The sequence below is a fragment of the Chelonoidis abingdonii genome, chromosome 1 (genome assembly GCF_003597395.2).
Source record: "Chelonoidis abingdonii isolate Lonesome George chromosome 1, CheloAbing_2.0, whole genome shotgun sequence".
Classification (NCBI taxonomy): Eukaryota; Metazoa; Chordata; order Testudines; family Testudinidae; genus Chelonoidis; species Chelonoidis abingdonii.
In genome coordinates, this window is record NC_133769.1 from 139,361,765 (window position 1) to 139,389,084 (window position 27,320).

At 43.2% G+C, this 27,320-nt stretch overlaps 1 protein-coding gene across 1 annotated transcript in view; it reads left to right on the forward strand.

Annotated features, from left to right (window-relative positions):
• VWF (von Willebrand factor) overlaps window positions 1-27,320 on the forward strand; it is a 239,452-nt gene that overhangs the window by 15,568 nt on the left and 196,564 nt on the right. Inside the window, exon 6 of the mRNA XM_032780579.2 lies at window positions 13,437-13,561. Within this exon, the coding sequence (XP_032636470.1) occupies window positions 13,437-13,561 (125 nt within the window). The remainder of the gene's footprint in view (window positions 1-13,436; window positions 13,562-27,320) is intronic.

Below are 27,320 nucleotides of genomic sequence, written 5' to 3' on the forward strand. Positions count from 1 at the left end.
CATTTGTGACACAGAGGTTATGTGGAAGGGCATCTGTGTGTTCAGTGAGCAGGAATGATACTGCTTTAGCTCTTCTCCATCCTAGATTCATAGAGTCTAGGACTGGAAGGGACCTCGAGAGGTCATCGAGTCCAGTCCCCTGCCCTCATGGCAGGACCAAATACTGTTTAGACCATCCCTGATAGACATTTATCTAACCTACTCATGGAATCTCCATCTCTGGAGATATTTAAAACCTCCCTAGGCAATTTATTTCAGTGTTTAACTACCCTGACAGTTAGGAACTTTTTCCTAATGTCCAACCTAAATCTCCCTTGCTGCAGTTTAAGCCCATTGCTTCTTATTCTATCATTAGAGGCTAAGGTGAACAAGTTTTCTCCCTCCTCCTGATGACACCCCTTTTAGATACCTGAAAACTGCTATCATGTCCCCTCTCAGTCTTCTCTTTTCCAAACTAAATAACCCAGTTCTTTCAGCCTTCTTTCATAGGCCATGCTCTCAAAACTTTAATCATTCCTGTTGCTCTTCTCTGGACCCTCTCCAATTTCTCTCCACATCTTTCCTGAAATGCAGTGCCCAGAACTGGACACAATACTCCAGCTGAGGCCTAACCAGCGCAGAGTAAGAGTGGAAGAATACTTCTCGTGTCTTGTTTACAACACACCTGTTAATGCATCCCAGAATCACGTTTGCTTTTCTTGCAACAGTATCACACTGTTGACTCATATTAGCTTGTGGTCCACTATGACCCCTAGATCTCTTCTGCCATATCCTTCCTAGACAGTCTCTTCCCATTCTGTATGTGTGAAACTGATTGTTCCTTCCTAAGTGGAGCACTTTGCATTTGTCTTTATTGAACTTCATCCGGTTTACCTCAGACCATTTCTCCAATTTGTCCAGATCATTTTGAATTTTGACCCTGTCCTCCAAAGCAGTTGCAGTCCCTCCCAGTTGGTATCGTCTGCAGACTTAATAAGAGTACTTTCTATGCCAACATCTAAGTCGTTGATGAAGATATTGAACAGATCCAGTCCAAAAAACAGACCCCTGTGGAACCCCACTTGTTATACCTTTCCAGCAGGATTGGAGCATTAATAACTACTCTCTGAGTACGGGTATCCAGCCAGTTATGCACCCACCTTATAGTAGCCCCATCTAAATTGTATTTGCCTAGTTTATCGATAAGGATATCACGTGAGACCATATCAAATGCCTTACTAAAGTCTAGATATACCACATCCACTGCTTCTCCCTTATCCATAAGACTCGTTATCCTATCAGAAAAAGCTATCAGATTGGTTTGACACGATTTGTTCTTTACAAATCCATGCTGGCTATTTCCTATCACCTTACCACCTTCCAAGTGTTTGCAGATGAGTTCTTTAATTACTTGCTCCATTATCTTCCCTGGCACAGAAGTTAAACTAACTGTATACGTATATGCAAATTAGCCCCTTCTAGCTCAGCCTACAGGTGTATGGATGGCCCTGGTTTGACTCTAAAAGGCAGTCCTTGATTTCTCTTGCTTCAGAGGGCCTTTTTCATCTTCACTCTAAAGCATTCATTCTGTGGAGGTAGAAGGTGTTTCCATTGAACTAAGTGCTTTATAAAGTGGAGAGAGAGCTGAACAAAATAACAGAGAAGAACTTGGTACTTTTCTAGTAAAAAGGAAAAGTAAGGATGGCCTGGAAACAGGGGGCACAGTTTCAGTGAATGAAAATCCTAAGTGGGTATAGAATAGTGTGTGCTAAAATGTCTGACTCTGTCTTATTCAATGAAAACAATGAGTGGAAAAACCCAGCTCACAAAATTCCAATCTGAGCCTCTGGCACCCTAAAGTTTGGGAGTGTTACAATCTGGAGTTTGATTCAGGCACTTTTCTAGTGACAAACAGAGGGGGGAGAAGTAAGAGGACAGTCAGTGGATTCCGTTTCAGAACAGGTAGCAGTGTTGGCATCTGCTTTGGTTTAGAGTAATGGGACAAAACCCATGAATTAGTAATCCTAAAATGTCAAAGATCTCCTTCTACCACTGCTGCTTGAACTCATTCCATGATCTGTAGACTGTGTGCCTGAAAATGGATCTTCCTGCTGAAAACAACAAGACTTCCAGAAATGCTGCCCCAGTGTGGTAGAGTGAATGACAGGGAGACTTTAAAAATGTATTAAAAATAAAAAGAAGAGAGAAGAGTACAAAGGGCAGGGGGTAATTGCCTGCATCCTTCGATAGCCCGCTGTTTGCATTTCCCTTGCTGTGTCCCTGTTACACCATGCAGGCTCTAATTCTTCAAGCTGTTCTGTGTGGCCACAAGAGCCTTCTTGTGCAGATCAGCTTGCAGTATATAGATACAAGTTAGCAGCTTTACCTGGCTTTTAACATGAACCAAGAGATCTTTCATATAAGCTGATCCAGAAAGCATCAGAATGAAACCTATTAAAAAAGAAATACCATCTGTCTACTCCTGTCCATCATAATTTTACTTGCTGTCTCTTAGTCAAATTAGAAGCGTGTAAGAATCATCCCAACTTAGATTTCAGTAAGAGAGCGACACAGAGATCAGAATGGTCTCTTCCTATGGCTTGATCCTGCAGTAAAAATTCTTATTGGCTGTTATTTCCTGTTAACCTTTTGTCCATGTTTTGACGGTTGGACTGGGACCAATGATTGTAATCTATAAGCATAATTATGCTTTCAATTTTTGTTGATAACTGAAGTAAGATCACTTGAGTTTATGAACTAAAATAATAATTAAAAAAAACACACAGAAAAGGACATTGCATAAAGTGTGAGAAGACTGTCAAGTCCTGAAAGATACTGAACTTTGATTTCGGATAAAGTAGCAGCTGTCAGGGTCAGACCCAGAGAAAGAGAGACAGACAACTAATACTAGAAAAAATTCTTATAGTTTAGCCAAATAGCACCCAGAATAGCTGAGATGTGTGTGCAAAGGTGTCATTTGCAACCCTTCAGTCCTGGCCTGTCCAGTCACTGAGCTGGACCTCACTGTAAATTAGAGCAGTCTCAAGAAAGCTCTAATTTCTGTTGGCTGTTGATGACCCTAGGGGCCCATTATAACAGCTGGAGATCAATAGGGCACTGGAAGGATGCCCTCAGTCATGATCCCTTTCCAACCCCCAAAGACCATGACCCATGTGGCATAGAAGCTGCTGTAGTGATTTTAGATGACCAGAGTGCCCCTCTATACAGGAAGATCCTTTTGTGACTTGGTGATCTATCTTTAGGACAGCCTTGTACCACTGGAGCTACAATATTCCCAACTTCGGTTTGCAGAACTGAGCACAAGAGTTTGTAGCATTTGGTACCATTTTACATCTGACCAACTGTTGCTTATGTCACAATTTTAACAAAAGGGTTTTTGTTTAAATTGAAAATTATTCCTCCCCCAATTTTAGATATGAAAACCATCTGTGCTTTAAAAAATTGGCCGCTTTAGCTCAGAAACAGGGCTGGTTTTGCTTTTACATGACTAACTTCTGATAACATGAGTCTTCTAGTATCAAATGCCACTTTCTATTCATTCATTGGCCCCTTGTGGGAGGACTCAGTGTGCTTTAATCATTGCATAGCAGGCCAGAGATGCCAAATGAGGAAGGAAGACATGAGTGGAGGGAAACGGAATTTTAAATCTAGTAAACTGTGTATATTCATGTTTATTTGATCATTTCCCTTGCTTGCCTGTACTGTAACTCCTTCCTTTGGTTCTGTACGGAAGCTTAGAGTCAGGCAAAATAATCATACTGGTTCCTTGTGACCTGCAAATTTATGACTCTCACTCTGGAATGAACTTTAAGGAGTAAGTAGTGTGGCAAACCCATGACTTCCCAGGATGTCACTATGCTACATGCCATGGTGGCTTGGCATTTCATAGAATTATAGAAGTGTCGGACTGGAAGGGACCTCGAAAGGTCTTCTAGTCCAGTGGTTCAAAGCCAGGGGCATGCGTACCCCTGAGGGTACACAGAGGTCTTCCCTGAACACATCAACTAATCTAGATATTTGCCTAGTTTTTTTAAAGTGAGGTGAAACAAAGACAAGTCAGACTCCAGAAAGCCATGCAGTAGCCTGGAAAGGTCGAAAGCCACTGTTCTAGTCCAGTCCCCTGTACTCAAGACCATCTAGGTCTAGACCATCCCTGACAGGTGTTTGTCTAACCTGCTCTTAAAAACCTCCAATGATGGAGATTCCACACTGGCAATTTGTTCCAGTGCTTAACTACCCTGACAGTTGGGAAGTTTTTCCTAATGTCTAACCCAGGGGTTGGCAACCTTTGGCACATGGCCTGTCAGGGAAATCTACTGGCGGGCCAGGATGGTTTGTTTTCCTGCAGCATCCACAGGTTTGGCTGATCGCAGCTCCCACTGGCCGCAATTTGCCTTTTCAGGTCAATGGGGGCTGTGGGAAGTGGTGGCCAGCATATCCCTCAGCCCACACTGCTTCCCACAGCCCCTGTTGGCCTGTAATGGTGAACCACAGCCAGTGGGAGCTGCAATCAGCCGAACCTGCAGATGTTGCAGATAAACAAACCATCCCGGCCCACCAGCGGATTTCCCTGACAAGCCCCATGCCAAAGGTTGCGGATCCCTGGTCTAACCTAAACATCCCTTCCTGTAATTTAAGCCCATTACTTCTTGTCCTATCCTCGGAGGTTAACAAGAACAATTTTTCTCCCTCCTCCTTCTCCTTTCTCCCTACAACCTATTATGTAGTTGAAAACCGTTATCGTGTCCCCTCTGTCTTCTCTTTTTAGATTAAACAAAACCATTTTTTTTTCAATCTTCCTTCATAGATCATGTTTTGTAGACCTTTAAACATTTGTGTTGCTCCTCTTTGGACTTTCTCCAATTTGTCTACATCTTTCCTGAAATGTGGCACCCAGAACGGACACAATATTCCAACTAAGACCTTATCAGCATGGAGTAAAGTGGGAGAATTATTTCTTGTGTCTTGCTAACAACACTCGTGCTAACATCCCAGAATGATGTTCGCTTTTTTAAAACCATGTTACACTGTTGACTCATATTTAGCTTGTGATCCATTATGACCCCCAGATCCCTTTCTGCAGTACTCCTTCCTAGGCAGTCATTTCCATTTTGTATGTGTGCAACTGATTGTCCCTTCCTAAGTGGAGTCCTTTGTATTTGTCCTTATTGAATTTAATCCTATTTACTTCAGGCAATTTCTCCAGGTTGTCCAGATCATTTTGAATTTTAATCCTATCCTCCAAAGCACTTGCAACCCCTCCCAGCTTGGTATCATCCGCAAACTTTATAAGTGCACTGTCTATGCCATTATCTAAATCATTGATGAAAATATTGAACAGAACCGGACCCAGAACTGATCCCCATGGGGCTCCACTTGATATTGTCTTCCAGCTGGACTGTTAACCGCCAATAACTACTTTCTGGGAACGGTTTTCCAACCAGTTATGCACCCACCTTATAGGAGGTCCATCTAGATTGTATTTCCCTAGTGTTTTTTATGAGAAGAACATGCGAGACGGTATCAGAAACCTCACTAAAGTCGAGATACACCATGCCTACCACTTCCCCCCATCTCCAAGGTTTGTTACCCTGGCAACATCAGGGATACAGCATGCTCCTGCTGCTCCAAAGGCACAGGCCCCTGCTACTGAAGCTATAGGAGCAACTCCAACAGTTGGTAACAGTAGAGGGTCCATGATGCACAGGTACACAGTCCTGATTCCATTCAGTAAGGAGCAGTGGTGCACTGATACTTACAGTGAGCCAGTTCCTGCTATAGTGATGTTTTCAAGTTCTGTCATGGTTTGTAAATGAAATGTGATATGTTAATCTCATCCTGGCCACTTTCTAAGACCCTGCAGCTTTAACTGACAGGCAGTCTTCGCTCAGGTCAGTAGTGTACAGTTGCAACCCTCTTTCCCGGTGCTCAACTATCTATTGAGGTACGTCCTGGTAGCCAAAGCATCTGTACACCTCACAGTGACTGATGGATTTGTATCCTCATGACAGCGCTGTGAGATAGGGAAGAACAGTCCCCATTTTACAGATGGGAGACTGAAGCACTGGGGAAACTAAATGATTTTACAGAAACTATGGGGTAGAACAGGCAATTTGATCCTGCATCTCCTCAGACCTAGGCTAGAGCTGGAACTATGGGATCATCCTGCAGTGATACTTGGTGATGGATGCTGTAGGTCAGGATTGAGGTGCATTTGCAGTGCTTTGTGAAAAAGCTCACTCTACTTAATTCAAGCCAGGCCTATTATTCCCTCACTTTCCAGAGCATAACTTTATACACAAATATTTATCTTACATGAACCCCAGTGCCTTTCTATGGATATGGATTCTTTGGCCAGGACAGCAATAGGAAACAGCCAGGTGGGAATCTCTCCCCAGATAATGAACGCACTTGTAATAAAACAACACATGTGGCCACTTTTTGGACAAGGGCCTGGTATTTTGAGTCTGCTCCAATTCTGAGTCTGAAAATTGGCAGGCAACACTCTGCAACCCTTAAGCTCCTGAGATGTGGGCTAGGGGGGAAAGATAGCTCAGTGATTTGAGCATTGGCCTGCTAAACCCATGGTTGTGAGTTCAATCCTTGAGGGGGCCATTTAGGGAACTGGGGTAAAAATCTGCCTGGGGATTGGTCCTGCTTTGAGCAGGGGGTTGGACAAGATGATCTCCTGAGGTCCCTTCCAACCCTGATATTCTGTGATTCTATACCATGCCATTGCTTGGTAAGTGTAAGGTAAAGTAGAAAGATATAGCAACTGTGAATGATATCTAATGCTTTGAGTAGTGTTGAAAGGTTATCAATATTGTCTTCCCAAATGTTCAGGTGCAGCATAAAGGTACTTGAATAATAATGCAACTTTGCATCTGTATAGTGGCTCCTATCAAAGGATTTCAAAGTTCATTCCAAACTTCAGTGAAGCAAAAACTCCATAAACAACATCCCTGTGAGGCATCCAGTCATTTTACAGATAAGCCATGGAGAGGTTAAGTGACTGACCCACGATCACACAGGAAGTCTGTAGCAGTTCCAGAAACAGAGCTGAACTCTCCTGACTTCTAGTCCTGTACCTTATTAATACCCTACTGCCTGTCAAGGTGCAAGGGAAATGAAAGGGAAACCTGCTGAAATTTTCAGAACTGATGAGTGATCTTGAGTCCCCACCTTCAAACATTCTAAAGGGGCCTGATACGCAGACAGCATTGAGCACCTGCCCTCTAAAAGTCAGAGTTATTCAACTAGAACTAGAAAAACCTTTCTTGCATATAACATGGCAATATGTTTTTTTTCATAGCGGAAAGAAACATGAGGGCAGTAATGTCAGACCAATATATGCACAGACCAATAAGCTGAAATTGATAACAAGAGTTCTAAGGTCATAAAACATTTCAAAGTTGACTCATGAAGCCCGAGAACAAATTCCAAGTGGAAGTCGCTAAGGCTCCCAGAATGTTTGGAATGATTCTCAGTGGTGCCAGGAAGCAGGTGTGATCTGATCCTTTCCTTGAGATCTATCTTCTGACATGTCTAATAAGCAGCATTGTCAGTAGCCTTGAAAAAGACTATGGGTCCTATTTTCCAACACAGAGACCATAATAATAGGGCATCCAATTCCCAAACTTTTATCAACTCATGCACACACAGGGTGGGAATTTTTATGGCACTTCAGTGTTGGTTTAACTTTGCTCCCATTGAAGTCAATGGGAGTTTTACCATTTTCTTCAATGTGAGGTGAGTTAGACCAACACTGAGTGCTTTAGAGAATCCCATCCCTATCGTACAAGGGGCAGTGGATGAGCAATTCTGATGTGCTATTAACTGAACATTTTTCTCCGAAGTGTCTGCCAAAGGTGATGAGACTGCATTAGAGCAGGGAAGAGTGGCTTGAGAAACCTTTAAGTATTAGAAAATGTGCCAGGAATCGATGAAACTTCAGTTCTGGTTGAAATCAGATTTTCAGCACCTCATTAAATGTCTGAAAAATTACTCAGCTAAACCAAAATACCTTTTAAAAAGGACTAAATGATACACTACCAAAAAGTGAAAGAAACTCTGCACAAAGAAGCAGATAATGGTGTTCTACAGCTGTATAGATGGATTCAGAGTAGGAAACTAGCTATCCCTAAAGGTTCAGTTAATTGTCTTATCTATGAGCTTAAGAAGTTCCATGCTTTCTCTTGGCTTCCTTGTTCCCCCTTAATTTTATATTTTATTTCCCCCACCACCAGAGTGCCCCCTCTCTTCTGCTCCCTTTACCTCCAAATATGATTTAATAAAATGACAATGAGTTTTATGTAGTTAACATGGTAATCTTAGAATTCAGTTCTTATCTCAGCGTGAAACATTCTGTACATACCAGAGATAATTCTGTCACTCATTTTTTGTACTCCTGTAAAGTATGCGAAGTATCTGAGAATCATCTAGCTCACTGATACTGATGTGTAAAGGGGAGGATAGTTTAGTGAGTCCTCTTCAAAATGTCCATCTGCAGAAACATGTAAAGGTCCATTACCTATATTCTCCAATGAACATAAATGGCCACGAGGTACATTGAGGTACAATGACTTTACAAGAGGTAATGACTTCACACACATCTCTGTTGTGGCTCAATGGGAGTTAGATGACTAGCTGCCTTTTGAAAGTCTCTCTCATTTTTTCAGAAGATATTTTTGAACACATAAAATGAGACTGGCGCAGTATCAAATATTTTAGAAGATAAAACAGACACAATCATCCACTTAACTATTGGGAGTTAATGATGAGCCAGGTCAGGACGAGAGAGAGCCTGGTGTTAGGGCTCATCTGATAGCTGTTTACCTCTCAATACCGTTATTGCATTCAATGTCTTGATTTGAGAAACAGCTGAGACAAACAGTCTGGGTTGCCCACTGCCTTGAGCTTACTGTAGTCATATCTGTGCGAAGTGCCATCAAATACAAATAACACACTGGAGAAGGCAGTGGAGAATCAGATTCCTTTGCTGTTTTTTCCTTTCTCTATTCCATTGTCTTCTTCCTACAGGCAACCTAACTCAGTATTCAAATGTTTAGATGCCTGCTTTAAATATTTAGGCATCTGGCAGTGTTGATTAAGTATAGTTTAATCCTGCCTCAAGGCAGGAGGGGGAGTGGACTAGATGACCTCTCAAGGTCTCTTCCAGTCCCACATTTCTATAATTCTCCCTCGTTCGTCCCCCTCAGTATCCGATTTAGTAAGGAATTATTCTCAAACTGTTTAACCTGGACAGAGCTCTGATCCTGCACTTGAGTCAAATGGAGAGCAGCAGTCCACCTTCCTGGAACCTCCTTGAAGTTGCTGGGATTCTGTGTGGATGCAGCAGTTTGTCCATGCACAGTCAGGACACTGCTGTGTAATGTCACTGTCCACTCCTCCTTCAACTTCCTTGTTAAGACCCACTTCTATCACAAATCCTAAGAAAACCGTCAACTATTAGTAGCAAGACAAAGGGCAAGTGAGGAAAGATGATGCTTATTTGAGAAATACATATTCCTTGGAGTTTTTATTCCTGTCCCCCTGTGTCCATCGTATGTTTCTTGTCTACTAAGACTGTGAGTTTTGGGGCAAGGCCTGTGCCTTTGTTTGTATTTGGAAAGTACACCATACGGGCTGTTGCTGCTACTGTAATGTATCCTAGCACGTTACACGGGCTGTTACAATCCAGATAAAAATGAATGGTTCTCTACATGAGGAGCTGTATGTGATTGGCAAAAGGGTTTGAAATGGAGGATTGGGTTTTATCACGTCCGACGCTCCCAGAGGTGACCATTATGCCAGTTGGGCAGAGGGTAGGCTGGAGAGCTCAATATGCTATGTGCAGCTCTAGATTTGAAGGTGCCCAGTTGGGGTTAGTCCTGGTGAGGAAAAGATCTAATGACTGTTGAGTGAAGGAGACATAAGGATGCTGCTTGAATTAATTTTCTTGTTAGTCTATTTAGTGTCACTGGTTATTATGTATTGTTTATAATGAGACCGTGCATGTTCTGCCCTTAACATCTGGAGGCCAGTCTGCATGTGTTCGTCATGTCTCGTTATGCTGTTTAAAATGCTTTGGAAGTATGGTCTAGGGGATATGAGACCTGGGTTCTAATCCCAGCTGTGACTTTCCCAAGTTCATGCTTTAGCTCTTGGTGCATCTTATTTCCTTCCCATTCCTTATCTATTTATAGCATAAACTTTTCAGGGGCAGGGACTGCATCTCACTATGGGTCTATCTACATTGAAATTAGACACCTGCAGCTGGCCAGTACCAGCCAGCTTGGGCTCGGGGGGCTGGGGATATTTCATTGCTGTGTAGACTTCTGGGCTTGGGCTGGAGCCCCAGCTCTGGGACCCTCCCATCTTTCAGGGTCCTAAAGCCAGGGATCCATCCTGAGCCCAAACATCTGCACTGCAATTAAACAGCCCCTTAGCTCGAGTCCTGCAAGCCCGAGTCAGCTGGGATGGGCCAGCCATGGGTATCTGTCTGCAATGTAAACAGACCCTATGTGTTTGGTAGATGGGACCTCCATCTCCACTGGGGCACTAGGTGCTCCTGTGAATATGTAATTAATAATCATCATAAGTAAAATATTCTGGATCTTTGGGGATAGTTTGAACAATATTTAATGAGTTGCTGAGAGAAAAGGCTTTTGCTCTAATATAAGCTGCAGACAAAGGGTCTGTGCATGTGAAAATTTATAGTACTGTGATTTTAAGATTGACTCCTTTCCCTGCCCCTTTCAGAACACTAGAAAAGGCAAGTAACTTTTAATAAATGCACTGTTTGTGTGTGTATGTATGTATTGTGGTAGTGCCTAGAAGCCCCAGTCTCAGACCAGGACCCCATTGTGTGATGCCCAGTGCAAACACCGAAGCAAAAAGATGGTCTCTGCCTCAAACAATTTACAATCTGACCTCAAATTGGGTTGACAACTGGATTTTTTGGGGAGGGGAGATTAGAGACATAGAATTTAAGGCTAGAAGAGACCACCAAATCATCTAATCTGACCACATACACATCATAGGCCACCAAAACCTACCCATTTAACCCTGTATTGAGCCCAAGAACCTGGATTAGACGATAGCCCTCAGGAGATTAAACTTCTGTGTGCCATAGGCAGAGAATGTGTGGGACTGATGTGCACCTATGCCTGAGAGCCCTGCAATGGCAGGGAATTGATTAGCTGGAATGAGCCCAGATGATCGTAGCAAGTGTCTTGCATGCCACCCTGCAGAGGAAGGTCAAAAAGCTCCAAGGTCCCTGAAATTTTGATCTGGGGGAAAATTCCTTCCCCATCCCCAAAATGGTGATCACTTACCTCCCGAACATGTGGGTAAGACTCACTAGCCAAGCAGCTGAGAGAGAGAATTTATTAGTTGGGGAAGGAGAATGTCCTTCCTGACCACAGAGGCATGAGATTTAGGAACATAAGACCTAGGACTGGAATGGACCCCTAGGGCTGCTGAACCCAGTCTCCCATCCTCACAGGCAATCCTGTTATACGCTGCCACCCATCAAGCTCTATCTTAAAGCTAATTTAGTTTGCCCCCACTACTCTTATTGGGAGGCTGTTCCAACACCTCACTCCTCTGATGGCTAGAAAACTTCTAATTTTCAGCCTGAATTTATTCATAGCCAGTTTATATGCATTTGTTTGTATGTCAGCATTTTCCTTTAAATTAAATAGCTTTTCTTCCTCCCTGGTGAACACCCCCTCTGATGTGATGTACTTACAGAGAGCAATCATTGTCCCTCTCAGCCTTCACTGCTCTCCATTCTCAGCTGACATGCTGTTAAAATGTTGCTTACTGTGACTGAGGGCAGGTCTACACTACAGGGCACAGTCAACCTAAGTTACACAACTCCAGCCACATTATTCACGTAACTGGAGTCGACGTAGCCTCGGTCAACCTTTTGCGGTGTCTACGCTGGGCTGGGTTGATGGGAGAAACTCTCTTGTTGACTTACCTTATGCTTCTCGTTCTGGTGGAGTACCAGAATCAATGGGAGAACAATCAGAAGTTGGTTTAGCGGGTCTTCACTAAACCTGCTAAATTGATCCCTGGTGGATGGATCACCGTGCATCAATCCCATGGTAAGTGGAGATGAGCCATGAGTAGTGCACTGGTTACTGGATCAGCCTGTTCCATAAACACAGAGAAGCATGTATTTGCCCAGGACAAACTGGGAAATTGACTTCTGGAAAAATCCCTCCTTCCTCCCCACTAGTACAGTATTGCCAACTACAAATGTTCAAAAAGCCTGAATCAGACCTCGAACATCATTGCATTAAAAATCATGATATTATTAAAATAACAACTGTTGGGATCACACTGGATATGCCTGAGTCACATTTTCAAGTTTTTTTCTGCACCCATGAGGGCTAGAGACTGACTTAAAGGGAAAAAAAAAAGAGAAAAGGCTGAGAGTCTCACATCTTCACATGACTTCAGGAGCTGGACCTTTTCAAAAACATGAATAATCACAAGCATCACAACAATATTCGAGAGTTGGCAAGTCAAACTATGTGAAATTAATCACTTTACGACCTCGATAGATGGAGGGAAAGAGATGTTTCACTTGTAAGTGGCTGAAAGATGGAGAAGGAAGGAATGGTGAAGGCATGAAATAAGCCCCCATGTCAACAAAAGGGAGTGGAAGGAGAGGGGTTGAAGCTTTCTTTTTCCAGTAGCAAGCAGTCACAGGGCCTAAATCCCCACAGCCTAGCACAACCATGTCAATACAAAGTGGGTGTCAAATTCTACCGAATTAAAACGATGTTTTTACATAGGTGGAATTGACTGAAAATTGTACAACACAGCAGTGTCGTCTAATAAATGCATTAATCCTTCAAAGCAATGGTCTAAAGAATTATGGGATGTGAAAGGTTAAAAAAATGGTTTCAGAAAGGGGGGGAAACTGAGCTGCTGTCAAGAATGCTTCTATCTTGGTTGGAAGGTGGATTGTGACTTAATTATTTTGTTTCAATCTCTAATTTCTATTATTTGTATTAAAAAAAAAAACACACACACACACAGAAAAAACACCCCAGTGCACTTAGGCTCCAAGCAGAATTTATCTGACCAGCAAATCACATCTAGAATGTAGTTAAATAATTAATCTCTTCCTGTAATATTGAGCAATAATGGGAACTGCCTCCCACAGCCATTAGCACTCATCTGCCTTGTCTGTTCTTTGTGTGGGGAGGTGATTGTAGATGGACTCCATGCTGGATTCAGTCCTGATTGCTCTGGGTAGTTTTCCATAAATAATCTGTTACTTGGAAGGGGAATGCTTTAACTTTGTAGATTGATTTAAAACACAACTCATGAGCATCTCAAATTCACAGATTCAGCGCTGGTCCTTTGTTACTCAAGCCCCTAAACATCTGTCTCCTCCCCTTTTTCATGATTCACAGGGACCCTGGTCGAAAGCAGCTATGATTTTGCTAATTCCTGGGCATTGCACAGTGAAGATAAGCGATGCAAAAGAGTGCCTGCTCCAAGCAACACCTGCAATATTTCATCTGAATTTGCCAATAAGGTTGGTGCCATACCAATAGACCGTGAGCCCAGTCCTGCTCCTATTGAAGCCAGTAATAGCTTTATTCCTGGGAACCTACTTGTTAGAGCATGATCCTGCAAAGTCTGGAGTGTCTTCATCTCCCATTAACTTCCAGGGTGGTTTCAGGTGCTTAGCTTCACACACGATTGGCCCTAATAGCCTGAATCAAGCTTCACAAGTAGTATATGCCCAGTACTACAGCACCAGTCTTTATGTAGGTGGAGCTACACAATCACTCAGGTCTTTGTCTAAGGGCAGGGCAATACTGCAAATGCTTAGTTACTCCACCTCCCCAAGAGGCAGTAGCTCTGTTGGTGGGAGAAGCTTCCTGCTGACATAGTGCTGTCTATACGGGAGAAGGGGGTTAAGGTCAGTTAAACTATACTGAAGTAAGTGTGTAGTGTAGACATGGCCTAAGAAGAAGAATAGTTCAGTGGCTAAGGGTTTACTCTGGGGTTTGTGACAGCTAGGTTCAATTCCTTACTCTCCCACAATTTTTTCCTATGTGATCTTGGGCAAGTTATCTAATGTCTCTGGATATGTCTACACAGCAACTAGACACCCACGGCTGCCCTGTGCCAACCAACTGAGGCTCATATGGCTCGGGCTGTGGGGCTGTTTCATGGCTGTGTAGCCTTCCAGGCTCAGGTTGAAGCCCTGGCTCTAGGATGGAGTAAGGGTCCCAGAGTTTGGGCTTCAGCCGAAGCCCAAAAGTCTACACTGCAGTGAAACAGCCCCACAGATCCAGCCCTGCGAGCCCGAGTTGGCTGGCACAGGGCAGCCGCGGGTGCTTGGTTGCTGTGTAGACACACTGTCTGTGGCTTAGTTCCTCATTGTAAAATGGGGATGATAGCACTTTCCTACTTCACAGGGGTGTAATGAGGATAAGTCCATTAAAGATAATGAAGCGCTCAGATACTGTGGTGATGATGGGGGACCATATATGTATTGACTTAACTTTAGTAAGAATAAGCTTTTACAAAACCAGTAGAAATATTTCTGTGCTTTGTTTAAATACCAATGGGAGCAGTTTCTTTTAAAGAAACACCCCCCTGAACTGCTAGCAATACAGTCATTGCAGCAGCCCTGTGCTAGCTCCCTGAAGGTGAAATAGGCTAAAACTAATTACAAATAAACATGCAAATTCCTAGTCTAGCTGCTGTTTTGTTTTTTTTAAAGCAGTGAAAGATGCAAAAAGTAAATAGCATGAACTCTGACTCATAAAGGAAGTGTTTTCAATGAACTGCAGTTCAAGAGCCTCTAATGGCCTACAAAGCAGCTGTGGGTGGCGCAAGGAAAGTCGGCTGGTCAATCGGTGCCTGCTCTCCTCTTTTCCCCAGCTGCTAGACTTCATTAAAAGAAGCTAAAACTACAGGATGATGCACTTTTTTGGATATTACTGTTCTACATTGGCAAGGGCCACAGGGCTGTTATGTCATTATCGATAGAAGGGAAGGTAGGCTGCAGGCTCATGACCATGAGGGGAAGTATCCATGAGACAATCTCTGTAGTACCATGTGGTCTGCACTATGAAAATGTTTCGGAAGGCCTGATCTGAAGTGTAATTTATAATGCAGACAAAGAGGTTTGGTCCTGATCTTGTGATGAGATGCATACAGATAGGTCTGTGTGGAACCAGTGATGTTCCTGCATGGATCTTGTTGCAGGGTTGGCCCTGGAACTGACAAAAAATGTATTTTTAATATGATGTGTCCCTTTGATGCAGCAACTCCTGTTCACTGATTTAACTAATACCCAGGGGCACCAAACCTTTGTGACAGTGTGAATTGGCAGCTTTTCAGGGATCGTAAGTCTCTACATAATTTCCATCTCAGCGGGTATGCATTTGATTGATAGCAAATGCACAGTCCCACAAAATTTACTTCTGCTCAGCAGGGCTGCCCAGAAGGGGGGCAAGAGGGGCAATTTGCCCCAGGTCCTGGGCCATGCAGGGGCCCCATGAGAGTTTTTCGGGGCCCCTGGAGCAGGGTCCTTCATTTGCTCCGAGGGCCCCAGAAAACTCTCTCGTGGGGCCCAGGCCCCAGAGCTGCTTCTGCTCTGGGTTGTTGTGGGCAATTCGGTGGTGGCGGGTCCTTCCGCCGCTGGACCCGCCACTGAAGTGCCGGGTCTTCGGCGGCAATTTGACAGCGGGCCCCCCGCCACCGAAGACCCCAGGCCCCCTGAATCCTCTGGGCGGCTCTGCTGCTCAGACCTTCTTTGGAAGAGGAACAGAAATGTTTTATTGTTTGAGCTTCCTACCACTAAAAATCTGCAGCTGATCAATTCTGTACTTACTGAATAGTTAGGGGATGAAGGCAGCCAGGGGCTGCATTTTATGGCTCTTAGTTGCACTTGGGAGTATGATACAGGTGCAGTGCAAGTCAGTGCAGGAAGTGAAACTGGATATTATAGGGATAACAGAAACATGGTGGAATAGTAGTCATGACTGGAGTACGGGTATTGAAGGCTATGTGCTGTTTAGGAAAGACAGAAAGAAAGGCAAAGGTGGTGGAGTAGCATTGTACGTCAATGATGAGGTTAACTGTAAAGAAATAAGAAGTGATGGAATGGATAAGACAGAGTCTGTCTGGGCAAAAATCACACTGGGAAAGAAAGCTACTAGAGCCTCCCTGAGATAGTGCTTGGGTGTGCTACAGACCGCCAGGATCTGATTTGGATATGGATAGAGACCTCTTTAATGTTTTTAATGAAGTGAACACTAAGGGGAAATGTGTGATCATGGGAGACTTCAACTTCCCAGATATAGACTGGAGACAAGTGCTTGCGAAGAATAATAGGGCTCAGATTTTTCTGATGTGATAGCGGATGGATTTCTTCACCAAGTAGTTGAAGAACCAACAAGAGGGATGCCCATTTTAGATTTGGTTTGGTGAGCAGTGAGGACCTCGTAGAAGAAATGGTTGTAGGGACAACCTTGGTTCGAGTGATCATGAGCTAATTCACTTCAAACTAGATGGAAGGATAAACAAAAATAGATCTGGGACTAGGGTTTTTGACTTCTCAAGGGCTAACTTTAAAGAGTTAAGGAAATTAGTTAGGGAAGAACTTGTGGATCTAAATGCGGAGGAGGCCTGGAATTACTTTAAGTCGCAGCTGCAGAAACTATCGGAAGCTGCATCCAAGAAGGGGAAAAAACCATAGGCAGGAGTTGTGACCGAGCTGGATGAGCAAGCATTTCAGAGAGGTGATTAAAAAAGCAGAAAGCCTACAAGGAGTGGAAGAAAGGTGGGATTAGCAGGGAAGCTACCTTAGTGAGGTCAGAACATGTAGGGAATAAAGTGAGGAGGCTAAAAGCGAGTAGAGTTGGACCTTGCAAAGGGAATTAAAACCAATAGTAAAAGGTTCTATAGCACATAAATAAGAAGAAAACAAAGAAAGAAGAAGTGGACTGCTATACACTGAGATGGAATGGAGGTTAAGGATAACTAGGCATGGCCCAATATCTAAAGAAGTACTTTGCCTCAGTCTTTAATAAGGCTAATGAGGAGCTTAGGGATGATGGGAGATGATAAACAGGAATGAGGATATGGAGGTGGATATTACACATCTGAGGGAAGCCAAACTGGAACAGCTTGATGGGACAAAATCGGAGGGCCAGGACAATCTCCATCCAAGAATATTAAAGGAACTGGCACATGAAAATTGGCAAGCCGTTAGCAAGAATTTTTAATGAATCGGTAACTCAGGGGTTGTACCGTTATGACTGGAGAATGCTAACATAGTTCCTATCTTCAAGAAAGGGAAAAAAAGTGATCCGAGTAACTATAGCCTGTTAGTTGACATCTGTAGTATGTAAGGTCTTGGAAAAAATTTTGAAGGAGAAAGTAGTTAAGGACATGAGGTCAATGTAATTGGGACAAATTACAACATGGTTTTACTAAAGGTAGATCATGCCAAACCAACCTGATCTCCTTCTTCGAGAAGGTGACAGATTATCTAGACAAAGGAAATGCAGTAGATCTAATTACCTCGATTTCAGTAACGCATTTGACACGGTTCCACATGGGAATGTTAGTTTAAATTGAAAAGATGGGGATGAATATGAAAAATTGAAAGGTGGATAAGGAACTGGTTAAAGGGGAGACTCCAACGGGTCGTGTTGAGGGTGAACTGTCAGGCTGGAAGGAGGTTACTAGTGGAGTTCCTCAAGGATCGGTTTTGGGACCAATCTTATTTAACCTTTTTGTCACTGATCTTGGCACAAAGAGTGGGAATGCTGCTAATAAGTTTGCAGATGACACAAAGCTGGGGGGTATTGCTAAACAGAGAAGGACCGGGATACAATACAGGAAGATCTGGATGACTTGTAAACTGGAGTAATAGTAATAGGATGAAATTTAATAATGAAAAGTGCAAGATCATGCACTTAGGGATTAATAATAAGAATTTTAGATATACACTGGGGACGCATCAGTTGGAAACAACAGAGGAGGAGAAGGACCTTGGAGTATTAGTTGATCGAAGGATGACTATGAGCCGCCAATGCGATATGGCCATTTAAAAAAGCAAATGTGGTTTTAGGATGCATCAGCGAGGTATTTCCAGCAAAGATAAGGAGGTGTTAGTACGTTGTATAAGGCACTGGTGAGACCTCACCTGGAATACTGTGTGCAGTTCTGGTATCCCATGTTTAAGGAGGATGAATTTCTAACTGGAACAGGTTCAGAGACGGGCTACCAGGATGATCCAAGGAATGGAAAACCTGCCTTATGAAAGGAGACTCAAAGAGCTTGGCTTGTTTAGCCTAACCAAAAGAAGGCTGCGGGGGGATATGCTTGCCTCTATATAAATATATCGGGGATTAACATTAGGGAGGGACAGGAATTATTTAAGCTTAGTACTAATGTAGACACAAGGACAAATGGGTACAAACTGGACATTAGGAAGTTTAGACTTGAAATTAGACGAAGGTTTCTAACCATTAGAGGACTGAAGTTCTAGAACAGCCTTCCGAGGGGAGTAGTGGGGCAAAAGACATATCTGGCTTTAAGACTAAGCTTGATACGTTTATGGAAGGGATGGTATGATAGGATAGTTTAATTTTGGCAATTGATTTTGGATTATCAGCAGATAAGTCTGCTGAATGGTCTGCGATGGGATGTTGGATGGGATGGGATCTGAGTTACTGCAGAGAGTTCTTTCCTGAGTGCTGGCTGGTGAATCTTGCCCACATGCTCAGTGTTTAGCTGATCGCCATATTTGGGGTTGGGAAGGAATTTTCCTCCAGGGCAAATTGGCAGAGGCTGTGGAGGTTTTTCGCTTTCCTCTGCAGCGTGGGGCATGGGTTGCTTGCTGGTGGACTCTCTCTGCAGCTTGAGGTCTTCAAACCACAATTTGAAGACTTCAACAACTCGGACATAGGTTAGGGGGTGTTACAGAAGTAGATGGGTAGGGTTCTGTGGCCTGCTTGGTGCAGGAGGTCAGACTAGATGATCATATTGGTCCCTTCTGACCTACGAGTCTATAAGTCTAATTGGTCATCAGAGAACTGTCATCAGTACAATTCATGTGCTGCTGAGGCATGCCAGGATCACCCTGTTAACTGGTTTAGTAGTGACATTTTCTGGAGAATACTTTTAGGGCCAGTCTGTTGATTGCAGTGCCAGATGCAAATGGAGACTGACCTCGTGGTACCCCCAGATTTTCATATTATCACAGTACTGTTCTGACTAACATCTGGACACCAAGGGGAAAAAAATCCCCTCAGTAATACAACTTATCCCAGTTAGTGAACATCCTCTTTTTCTCTTGCCATTAGCCACCCTAGCAGTCTCCTCTGAAGGCTGCATAAAAATACTCCTGGGCTATTGCAAAAGAAGCACTGGACAAGGCTCAGGAGGGCCGTGTGCAAAGGTGCCACTTATATTCTGCCTGTGTGCGTCCTTGGTTGCCCAATGCTGAACAGAGCTTGCCTGAAGGCTGCTCTAAACTGCACCAGGTGCCAAGAGCACTTGGGGGATATCCTGGCACCTGGAGATCACCAACGTGTAAGGAGGCCTCAGTCATGCCTCTTTTTTCCACAGCTGCTGCAACAGGTGCTGCCTTAGCGGCTGTTATGGTGACTCCATGTTCCCCAAGGATTCCCTGAGGCAGGGGATCCTCAAATTAGTCATCATGGGGTTAGCGTTGTTTTTCTGGAGTGATGCAAAGATGCTGTGACTCAGCCAAGGGTCTTTCCCTTGGGCTCCATCTATCCCTTTTTGCCTCTGCTTTGCAGGTATAAATATCCCCTCTGTTTCCATTATGCACGCAGTAAACACGTACAAATCCTCACTGCTTTAGGAACAAAGCAGTTATTTAAGAATTCACTTACTGTGCATTCAATATTACAGATTGTGGTGGTTATGGTGAAATCAATTTTTAACCTGTTTAGTGCTAGGCTTGTGTACACTGGTGTGAATTCAGAGTAAGTCGGCTGACTTTGGCATAGCTCTAGATTGACAGTGAAATAACTGTGATCAGAATTTGGCTGAGTAGTTGGAAACTTGGGGCTAATCTAGATCAATGCTTTTTAAGTTGGGCCTAAGATGATAAAGGAAATACAGTGTAGAAAGTTCTTGCTCTGGGGATATTTGATTGTTCATTACTCAGCCACACAGAGGAGGAGATTACTTACGTTCAGAGGAGCTTCTGGCTATTTACACAGACCCCCAAACCTTTTGAGCCTCTGAATAATGATATTCCTATTAAACATTCTAAAATTCATCGAAATATAATTGCAACCCCAACCTTGTAGCCCCAGGCCCCTAGAATCTAGAGCATTGGCTGTGGAAAAGTGTTGTTAACTATGGATGCAAGTGGAACCCTGCCTACCCTGTCTGGTATGTCTTCACTGCAATCAGAGGTGTCATTGTGGTACTTGGAGACATACCTGAGCTAACTTTCATCTAGAGCTGGGTGAAATTTTTCAGATTAATTATTTATTCACCAAAAAATGCAGTTTTGATTGACCTGGAACAATTCACGAATTTGACAGAAATGTTCCAAAATACAATAGTTTTGGTCAAAATATTTTTGGGGGGACTGGGAAGGAGGCCTTACAACTGTTAACCCAGTGATTAGGAAACTCACCTGGGATGTAGCAGAGCTGGATTCAATTCCCCCCTCGTCTGACCTGGAGAGGGGATTTGAACAGGGGTCCCCCCACTTCCCTGAAGAATGCCCTAACCACTGAACTATAAGATATTCTCAGTTGAGTCTCCTCTCTCCTGCTGAAGCTGTTCCACTCTTCATAAATAATTAGTCCTTGGAACAGGGACTTACGCTTGGGTCTCCCACATCCTAGGTGAGTGTCCTGACCACTAGACTCCAGAATAATCCTCCTTCTTTCTCTGGTCCAATAACTGTTCATTGTCATTCATAGTGGCAGTTCATAGTAATGGATAATGACAGTGAACATCTTTTTCCTAAGCCTGAGTTTAGGTCTATGGAGAGTTTTTACCTTGGTTTCTGAGTTGATTGAAATCTACCTTATTTATGGTGCTAAGGCTCTGTGAGACCTGCTGGGTTTGGTTTGCTTGACTGCACCAAAATACAAACCCATTCTAAAACTGGTTGGAACTGCAGTGTGGACGAGGCCCTGAAACAGTTCTTATAACTGGTTGGGGTCACTGGAGCTTTGTCTATCAAAATCAGTTTGAATTTGTTGGAAAATTCTTCCATTGTAGACAAGGCCACAACAATCACCCAGCCCTGGCCTTGATTCTAAAACAGATTGAACACAGTTTACAGAGTGGATTAGAATTTACAGTTGCTTCTATATAAATCACTTTAAATATTGCTGCTTTGCAAGATGACATTTGCTCCACAGGCCAAAGTAATGAACTCTATTCTGTGAATTCCTGAGCCCACAGCATTTGACAAACATTGATTTAATTTATTCACTGCCATGAACAAACATTGTACTATTAATAGAAGTCCAGCAAAAGTGAGGGCTTGCTGAAGAATTCTGATCTTTTCAATCAAGAAACAGATTCCTTTGTTTGCTAGCTTCAGCTTCAGGAATGCAAATCTCCCCCATCTCTCAGCCCCTTTGGATCTGAGGCACTCAGCTGGCAGGGGAAGAAAACAATAGCTTTGGTTCATGTCATTACTCTCCCCCATCTAGATCTGGAGTTCTTGTCTTTTCTTCCCCCACAAATTGCTGTTTCAAACCTTGTCTCTACAGAGATGCCTCACAATTTAATTTGTTGAACAAATGCTTTGGAAGATGAACAGCTCTATGGGCCTGATCCAAAGGCAAAACTAGAGCTCTTGCATTGACTTCAATACAATGCCTAACATTAAGTATGACAAACAGTGGAGCCCTGTAAATTGGTTTGAAAAAAAGGAATTACCTGGATACAGATTACTCATGACAAGAGGAAAAGTCTGACAGGGAAACTGTCTAGGTGCAGGGGTGATAGTAAGAGAAGTTGGGGAGGACCGCTCTCCCTGCTTTTCCAGATTTTCTCTTTTGCTTTGGCTACTGAGGTGAGCACTTCTCAGGCAGGAGAAGCTGAAGTTGCATTAGTTCTGGGGCTCCTAACCTTTCCTGCCAGTGTGTGAAACAGCAACTAATGGGGGAAGAAAAGGTATCCTGGCTGTGACACCCCTATATATCTCCTCTCCTCTGAAGGAAGGTCAGTCCTGCCTGCTCTCTGCCTTTCTCCTCCACTGGATAAGAGAACAGAAAGAACTCCTGCTGCCTCCCTCTCCGCTCCAGGGAGACACCTCCATCCCCACCCCACCTCACCTCAGTGCACAAACCAGCTCTGTCGATTTTTGCATAAAATCTCTGTCTTGCTATGTCTTTCAATTGTGCAGTTCCCTGCATTTGACAATGTTCCATTGAAGGATCCCCTTGAGCCCCCACCTTTCCCTGTTTTGTGTATCTGTACAGATTCTCCACCCTGGCCACATTCTCTATCCTGCTAGGAAATGGTGATGGGAAGTGCCAGCAATATGCTTGCTCTACCCATGTACGTGCTTTTGCTTGGATGGCTATGGACCTGCCTGGAGACTTGAACTCCCTTCAGATACATGTATTCCCTGGTTCCCATTCTCTTCCTCTTGCTGCAGCACAAGAGGATATAACCCTGCATCATCTCATAAAACCCAGACCACTGATGATGGCTTCTTAACCTGGTTATCTCCCCAGCCTCTCTTCATCTACTTTAACCACTGTATTGGGGTGATGATCTCAGTCACTGAGAAAATGAAGTATCATCATGTGGTGACGACCTATCAGCTGACTGTAGGGATGGATAAATAAATGAGATCACGGGCTGAAGTTAATTCGTACACTTTCTTATGATTTAATCCATTTCCTAACAATTGTTAAGGTTGAGAAAAACATATTGTCTCCCCTCTGATAGTTTTTAGTGTCCAAAAAAGTTTGTCATGTAAGGGTACGTCTACACTGCACGATTATTTCGAATTAGCTTAAACCGATATTACAAAACAGATCTAATAAAATCGGTTTAGCGCATCCACAGTTGGATCACGAAATCGATTGTTTGAGTCCATGGTCCAAAGCTACCATCGATTTCAGGAGCGGTGCACTGTGGGTAGCTTTTCCTCAGCTATCCCATAGTTCCCACTTCCGGGTTGAGAGCACAGTGCCTGATGGGGCAGAAAACATTGCCCCGGGTGGTGCTGGGTACAGCCTCACCCCTCCCTTTGTGAAGGCAGCAGACAACCCTTTGGCGCCTTTTTCCCGGAGTGCATTGAGCAAACGCCATAGCACAGCAATCATGGACCCTGAGATCACAAACGGTATCCTGACCGTTGTCAACACCTCGCGTACTCTCTGCCAGCAGCATTCAGTACACAGAGGGTGACATTTACAGTACTCAAGGAATTATTTATTTTACTTCTCTTTCACGTGCTGGGGGGGGGGAAGAGACTGACGAGCTGTTCCGTGAACCACGCAAGACACCGTGTATTAAGCTACAGACATTGGGCGCTCAGCCAAGAATGCAAATAGTTTTCAGAGACTGCTGTGGAGACTGGTAGCTGTAGTCCTCATTACCCCCTCCCTCCCTCCATGAGCATCCGTTTGAGTCTCTGGCTTCCTGTTACGGTTGTCACGCACCGCTGTGTATCCTGGAGTTTATTTTTCAAACGCTTTGGCATTTCCTGTTCTTTAACGGAGCTCTGATAAAACAGATTTGTCTCACCATACAGCGATCAGATCTAGTATCTCCCGTAAGGTTCAATGCAGGAGCTACTTTTGCATTTGAACTGCATCGCCACCCGTACTGATCAGAGCTGGACACGTGAAAGCAGGAAATGTCATTCTAGAGGTCTCGGGGCTTTTCCTGTTTACCGGCACTCCGCATCCGAGTTCGGATTGCGGACCAGAGCGGTCAGTGGTGCACTGTGGGATACCTCTTGGAGGCCAATAATGTCGTTTTCCGTCCACACGAACCCTAATCCGAGTTATCACTATCGAATTTAGTGCTACTCCTCTCGTCTGGGAGGAGTTCCGAAATCGATTTAAGGAGCCGTTTAACTCGATATTAATGACGACGTCGTGTGAACGGGTACAGCGTTAAATCGTTATATCGGCCATTAAACTGATTTAAAGTCGCAGTGTAGACCTGGCCTAAGTAATTGTGGTCAGTTATGCAGTTATGCAGCTATTGCATAACTGACCACAAATGCCAGATCTAAGCTATGCTACCACTACAATAGATGCAAGGGACATAGCTTGCCCCTGTACTGTTTGTAGTTTGCAGTGTGCATACATTTGGCTAATTGTGTTTAACTATGATCTGTAACCATGTTAATGACTTGGTTCATACAGACTGGGTTTTAGCTTGGTTACAGGAATCAGCAGTATTTCTGTCCTGCTGAAAATTTAATTTTGTGGAGATATTCTGTCAAAAATTCAATTAGAGAGAAAATTCCCAACCAGCCTTAATAAATAGACCATCACAGGAGAAAATTGTAATTATTATTGTTCATAATATGAACAATAAACTCCACACTGTACTGTATGGAACACAGATAGTTCCTGCCTCTTAGAGAAAACTGTTTAAAAAAAAAATATGTGGAAGACAGGACATGCTGGGAAATCCAGAGAGGGAGTTAACAAAGGTGAATATTTTATTTTTGGTTAAGAACTCACTGTTTGTGGGCATTGAGGAAAGAGTGGGTCTTCAGGAAGGATTAAATGAAGAGGGAATGTTGGGTTGGCAACCTGGGTAAGGGGGTCATCCCATGAATGAAAGATGTAAGGAAGGGTTATTGGGAGAAGGAACTGAATGGGGCACTAAGGATGGTATTGCTGGAAGAGTGGAACATTGTAGGAGACAAGATATGGGAAAGACTGATCCTTGGACGTAAGGTTGGGAAGTTGTACAAGGGATTAGATTTTGACACTACTACTCTGTGTTTGTGCGGTGCCTAGCACGATGGGGCACTATTCTTATTTGGTCTTTAGGCACTTCTGTACTAAATATTATGATCATAATAATTGTCTTATGCCTGGCTCACAAAGGTCCTGCCTGCAGTTACACAACCAGGAGGTACACAGAACAAGATTGTGCCTCAGCTGGATCATAGAGTTTTTTTAGTTTTTTTTTTTTTTTTGAAGGAGCTATAACTCTAGCATGAAATTCAGCCTTAATGTAAGCCAGTAAGAAGTTATATCCACTTTTACATCCGTGCTCAGTTTGGGTCCTTTATCTTAAGAGTTGTGTCACAGTTCCCTTCACATAGTTATAACAGTTTAGTTCTATGTTCACAGACAAAAGCAAACTGTTTTATAATGGAGTGCCCCAACACAGCTGTATTTGTAATACAGACGGACCAAAGAACAGTCTTTGTAGCAGTACTCTTGCAGGAAGAGATCTCTGCTTTTTTGAGTGGTAAAAGGTTTTTATACATTCTTAAATGTGATCCTCACTTTCAAGATTTCACCTTCCCTTAGAAATAGTACTCAGAGGCTATCTTCCATGATGTCCTTATCTATTCTTCAAGTATTATACCTATAAATAAAGTCCTGATAACCAGATAATTTTGCCATTGACTTCAATGGGAACAAGGTAAAATGCATAAGGATGAATATTCTCTGTCTACAACAAAGAGAGCCAGTGCTGACGTGAATCTTGTTTATCTCAAGACCTTGGAAGGCAAATGGAGAGGTGCATAGCTTGTGGGCCTGATTTTCCTCTAATTTACAATGGTATAAATCAAGACTAACTCCCGTGAAGTCATGGAGTTACAGTGGCCCCATCTCTCTTTTACCCTGATGTCTCACACAAGCTCCTACAGTGTGTGGGAGAAAGCTTCGCTGAGTCAGTGTGGCAAGTTGTGTATTATTTATACCACACCCAAAGATGTAGAAGGCACCTCACATAACACAGAAAGTTAGGTGTCTGCTTCAGAGAGCTTATAATCAGCCAGGCCTCTTTAGCATTCTTTATTTGATAAGGGAGACATGAGAAAACCAAATAAAATGAAAGCCCAGAAACATTAGACCCACCCCAAAGCAAATCCCTTTCAGATGATATATAGAACATATTGTCTTTATCTATGCACAATAGATTTCAAACATAGAGGAAATAGAGTTCATTGTTTTCATGTTAAAATGTTTTACTCTGCCTTAAAGATTATTTTTTTAGTAATATCTATTTAATGGCATTTGTCTTTGTTACGCAATTCAGAGAGTAACAGAAATGCAGTGCAAAAGAAATCAGAAGAATGTGTAAAATTCCCCTGACAATTTTGTGCGGTGGAGTTAGGGGAGAAGAGAGGTCAGCAAGCTGTGATGACAAAGAATCGTCCATGCCATGGTGCCACCAATCATGTTTAAAGTGACACTGCCAACTTGAAATCAAATGAATTAAAAAAACCTAACAATAAACAAAGTAGCATCAGGTCCTACATTTGTTCCTAAATATCCCTGTAATTTTTTGGGGGTTTACAATCAGTTTCCTATATTTTTATTTTCTCCCCTCTTGCTATGTGAAAGAGCCATAAAAACATCAGGGGAAACTGATTAATGCCAGAATTTTCAAGGGGCATTGATTTGGGTCTCCAAAGTGAGATGCCTTGGACCTGATTTTTCAGAGGTGCTGAGCACCCAAAACTCCAGGTGAAGTTTTGTGGCTCAGCGTTTCTAAAAATCAGGTCTGTGGCATCTCACACTGCATCTGTGGCATCTCACCCAGAATCAGTGGCTCCTTTCAAAGTAAGTCTGAAACGAATTAAAGATAGAGTGGAAAACAGTGAAACTAACTATACATGAAAAATCATGGAGCAGGTGCTGAAGGAATCCATCCTGAAACACTTAGAGGAAAACAAGGTGATCAGAAGCAGTCAGCATGGATTCACCAAGGGTAAATCATGCCTGACCAACCTGATTGCTTTCTATGATGAGATGACTGGACTTGTGGATGGGGGCAAAGCTGTTGATGTTGTATACCTTGACTTTAGTAAGGCTTTTGACACGGTTTCCCACAGCATTCTCATCAGCAAACTAAGGAAGTATGGGTTGGAGGAATGGACTGTGAAGTGGATAGAAAACTGGTTGAATCAACGGGCTCAGCGGGTAGGTATCAATGGCACACTCTCTAGTTGGCAACCAGTAACAAGTGGTGTGCCCCAGGGGTCTGTCTTAGGGCCCGTTCTATTCAATGTCTTCATTAATGATCTTGATGATGGGATAGCTTGCACATTAAGTAAATTTGCAGATGACACCAAGTTGGGGGGAGTGGTGGACACGCTG